General features: G+C 67.1%; 1 protein-coding gene across 1 annotated transcript in view; it reads right to left on the reverse strand.

Annotated features, from left to right (window-relative positions):
* CD9 (CD9 molecule) overlaps nt 1-283 on the reverse strand; it is a 34,965-nt gene extending 34,682 nt beyond the window's left edge. The window contains exon 1 of the mRNA XM_005873724.2: nt 149-283. Within this exon, the coding sequence (XP_005873786.1) occupies nt 149-214 (66 nt within the window). The 5' untranslated portion in view covers nt 215-283. The remainder of the gene's footprint in view (nt 1-148) is intronic.
* Nucleotides 284-289: the final 6 nt, after the last annotated feature.

Raw genomic sequence — 289 nt, forward strand, 5'->3', positions numbered from 1 at the left:
GCCAGCTGGTGGCCGCAGGGCCCTTTCTCCTCTGCCTCGAGCCTACCCGACGGGCAGTGCCAGTTACCGACACCCTCGACCACGGAGGGGGCCCGGGGGGCAGACAGGTGCCCCCGGAGAGGAGCGCGCGGCTGTCCCGTTCACTCACCCAGAAGACGAAATTAAAGCCGAAGAGCAGGTATTTGATGCACTTGGTGCCTCCTTTGACCGGCATGGCGAGGGCTGCACGGGCCTGGGTTGCACTGGTCTGGGATGGGGGCGCGCGGCCGGAACGAGCAGGACCAGGTCA

This window comes from Myotis brandtii, unplaced genomic scaffold (assembly GCF_000412655.1).
Source record: "Myotis brandtii unplaced genomic scaffold, ASM41265v1 scaffold417, whole genome shotgun sequence".
In the NCBI taxonomy this organism is placed as follows: Eukaryota; Metazoa; Chordata; class Mammalia; order Chiroptera; family Vespertilionidae; genus Myotis; species Myotis brandtii.